This window comes from Ursus maritimus, unplaced genomic scaffold (genome assembly GCF_017311325.1).
Source record: "Ursus maritimus isolate PB19 unplaced genomic scaffold, ASM1731132v1 scaffold_2, whole genome shotgun sequence".
Classification (NCBI taxonomy): domain Eukaryota; kingdom Metazoa; phylum Chordata; class Mammalia; order Carnivora; family Ursidae; genus Ursus; species Ursus maritimus.
In genome coordinates, this window is record NW_024424452.1 from 1,758,394 (window position 1) to 1,761,585 (window position 3,192).

Below are 3,192 nucleotides of genomic sequence, written 5' to 3' on the forward strand. Positions count from 1 at the left end.
GGGGGGCCGGGGAGAGGAGGGGCGGGGACGGGGGGTGGGTGCCGGGGAGAGGAGGGCAGGGCTCGGGGAGCCGGGGAGAGGAGGGCCAGGAACGGCGGGGGGAGGCCAGGGACTCAAGGGGGGGGGAGAGGAGGGCAGGGCTGGCGGGGTGGGGGGCGGGGAGGGGGAAGGGGCTGGCCGGGTGATGGGGAACCTGGGAGGGAGTGGGCGGGGTGCCAGGTGAGCAGAGGTCAGAGGAGAAGGATCCGGGACCACGGGGGGTCTCGGGGCCTGGGGACGTGATGTCCCAAGCCCCCGCGCTGTGTGAGACGTGCCTGGCGCTCTACGGATAGCGGATATTGTCTCTTAGAGCCCTGGTAAGGGGCCTCAGTGTACAGGTGCCTTGACTCGGGCCCCATGGCTAACAGGTAGGGCTGCCCAGTCGGAGGCAGCCCCCCAGCCCCTGACATTACATAGGCTGAGGACCCAGGCCGCTTGCTACAGCATCTGTGCACCAGCTGGACCTCAGCAGCCACTAGACCCAGATTCAGGTGCTGAGTCTGCCCTTTGACCTTGGGTCCAACTCTGCCTCCAGCTTCCCCTTCTTCCTCCGAAAATGGAGAGAGCAAGTCTTAGCTCATGGAGTTGTTAAATAGAATAGCGTTTGAGAAGCATATAGCGAGTACTTCCTAAGTGATAGCTGATGCTCCCAATATCCTCCCGCTCATCAACACAGCTCAGGGGGAAGCCGGGGCTTTGGGCATGAACCCGTCAGCCTCACGACCAAGGACGCAGGCACACGGGCTCAGGCACAGACACCCACCCCCAAAGCCAGGACCCCGCTGAAGGTGCCTTGTCTCAGACACAGGGACTTCCCGGAAGGATCCCTGCTCCTGCGTGTCATCCAGCTGGTCCCCAGGGTGGGTGACTTGTGTCTGGTGGGCCCCAGGCTGCGCTAGGGCTGCATGGATGGGGGACCCGCCCCTGGTCCTCCACCATGTCTCCAGCTGCCTCCCAGACTTCACCGGGGGAAGTGCTCACCCACTCGAGCAGGAGGGGCCCTTGTGGCTCCAGTCCCAGATCCCAGAGCAGCAAGGGCTGTGAGCAGACTGTGAACTGTGACAGGACAGAGGAACAGCCAGCCCTGTGGGGCGGGCTCTCCCCCGTCAGGAGCTATGTGCTCCTTGGGACTCTATAGGTCTGCTACTGTTGAGGTGCAGAACGCAGATCCCAATAGGCCAGAAGATGACCCCACTGATGAAAAGGCCACGGCTAGAAGCCTGCCCCGAGAACCACGGGCTAACCTGCATGGTTATGTTGGTGCCCGGGGGTGGACTGTCCTCCTGTTTCTGTGCTGAGGCGGGGCAAGGGTTCACGTGGCCATCTCCTGCCAAGGGTCTGGGCACTGCAGCCACTGGGTCGGAGAGCCAAGCCTCTTTCTAGCCCCAGCGCGCGCTCGTTCACTGAGACGAGCCATGTGTGGCAGGGCTGGGAGATTACATACCAGGCTTCTCCTCCCTGCCTTCCACGGCACGTTCCCATTTCACCTGGCCCCTGGCCTCCATCCACACCACGTCTGCACCCAGGTCAAGCTGACCCAGCCCTCTTGCCTTCCGCAGGGGGTCCCCGGGGGACCATGGGCGCCGCCAGGCTCTACACGTTGGTACTTGTGCTGCAGCCTCAGCGAGTGCTCCTGGGCATGAAGAAGCGAGGCTTCGGGGCCGGCCGCTGGAATGGCTTTGGGGGCAAAGTTCAAGACGGAGAGACCATTGAGGACGGGGCCAAGAGGTAAGGGGGGGGGGCTGACCACACAACCAGCTCCCGAGGGGATAGACTGGAGCTCATTACAGAGCCCTTGGGCCTCAGTTCCTTCATCTGCAGAATGGGGTAACAGTAACAGCTCCTGCCTCTGGTAAAGGGTGTGGAAGGGCGGTGAGTGCTGGTACTTGCTAGGTGTTGCTGGGGACATGGAGAGGGGGTCAAGGCTGTGCACATGTCTTCTTCTAGCCAAGGGGTTGGCCCATCACTGGATGTCTTGGTCTGTTCAGGGGAGCCGATGACAAGCGTTTCTGTCTCAGCCTTTTCGAGCACACACTGTCCGCTAATCCTCAGCACTTCCCAAGAGCAAGAAGCGAAGCCCAGAGAGGTCGAGCAGCTTGCCTGCCATCACACAGCTCTCCGATTTCAAGCCCTTTTCCCTTCGTTCTCCTCATAGGCACGTGCGGGTAGAAGGAGGTGGTGTGTGTAAATGCCAGAGCGCTACGCAAACCTTTGCCACTCTTGATGTCAATCTGAAGAAAGCTGGCGACCTTAATTAAGGCCGCTCTCCCTGGGGTGGAGAACAGAGCCCAGCACACATACCAGTGAGGCTTCTGGAAGGGAAGAAGGCTGCAGGCACTACAGCCCGGTGGTTCTCGAGTTCGGGGGTTTTTTTAAACATGACAACCCATGTAAGAAATGTCCAGTCTCTGAGGCAGGATCGGGCAGGAAACGCGTGTTCTCAGGACGAGGAGGCACGTGCTGTCTGTCCCTGGGCTAGAACTCGAATCCCTGTTGATGGGCCTCCCACCTGGCCTCCTGCTCTGCCCTTTCTCTCCTGGCTCCATTCTCCCACAGCCCCCAGGCGACGTTCTCAAACCTGGGTCTGGGTCTCTGTCTCACACTCATGCATGAGGTCCCTTTAAAGTGCCCGGTACCATTAAACCCACCTCCCGTGTCACCCGTGGAGCCCCCACGTGGTGCAGCCTCACCCTTCTCCCGCCACTGCCCCTCAGACGCCCCCAGCTGTCACCCACCCCGCTCGTCCAGGCTACTTGCCTGGCTGACCGCCCCCACAGTCTTCCCGTCTCTGCCAGTGGCCCCCCTGCCACTCACAGTTAATGATCCCTCTCCCCGCCGTCCCTGCACCCCAAGACTGCGTGAGGCCAGGCCCGGAGGCCTTGCACACACCCCGGTCCCGAAGTCGGCCTGCACCTGTCTTCACCCGGGAGTGTTTGAGAAACGGGCCCTCGTGTGGCCAGCACATAGATCAGGAGATGGAGAGGGCCACCTGCACAATGGCCTGTTCTAAAGCGTCACGCGGCTCGCGCACCAGCCATGGCCGCTGGTTGTTCCCCGTTTGCAGCCACGAGTGGCACCGCCGTCAACAGTCCCGGGTCTCAGGTGCCGTGACGGCTCTCGTGGGGGCCACCCCCCGGGGCGGGGGGGGGGGGG

General features: G+C 62.2%; 1 protein-coding gene across 2 annotated transcripts in view; it reads left to right on the forward strand.

Moving 5' to 3' along the window:
• NUDT1 (nudix hydrolase 1) overlaps nt 1-3,192 on the forward strand; it is an 11,786-nt gene that overhangs the window by 1,883 nt on the left and 6,711 nt on the right. For both annotated transcript variants that reach the window (XM_040634684.1, XM_040634683.1), the window contains exon 2: nt 1,599-1,767. In XM_040634684.1, coding sequence (XP_040490618.1) covers nt 1,616-1,767 — 152 coding nt within the window. In that variant the 5' untranslated portion in view covers nt 1,599-1,615. The remainder of the gene's footprint in view (nt 1-1,598; nt 1,768-3,192) is intronic.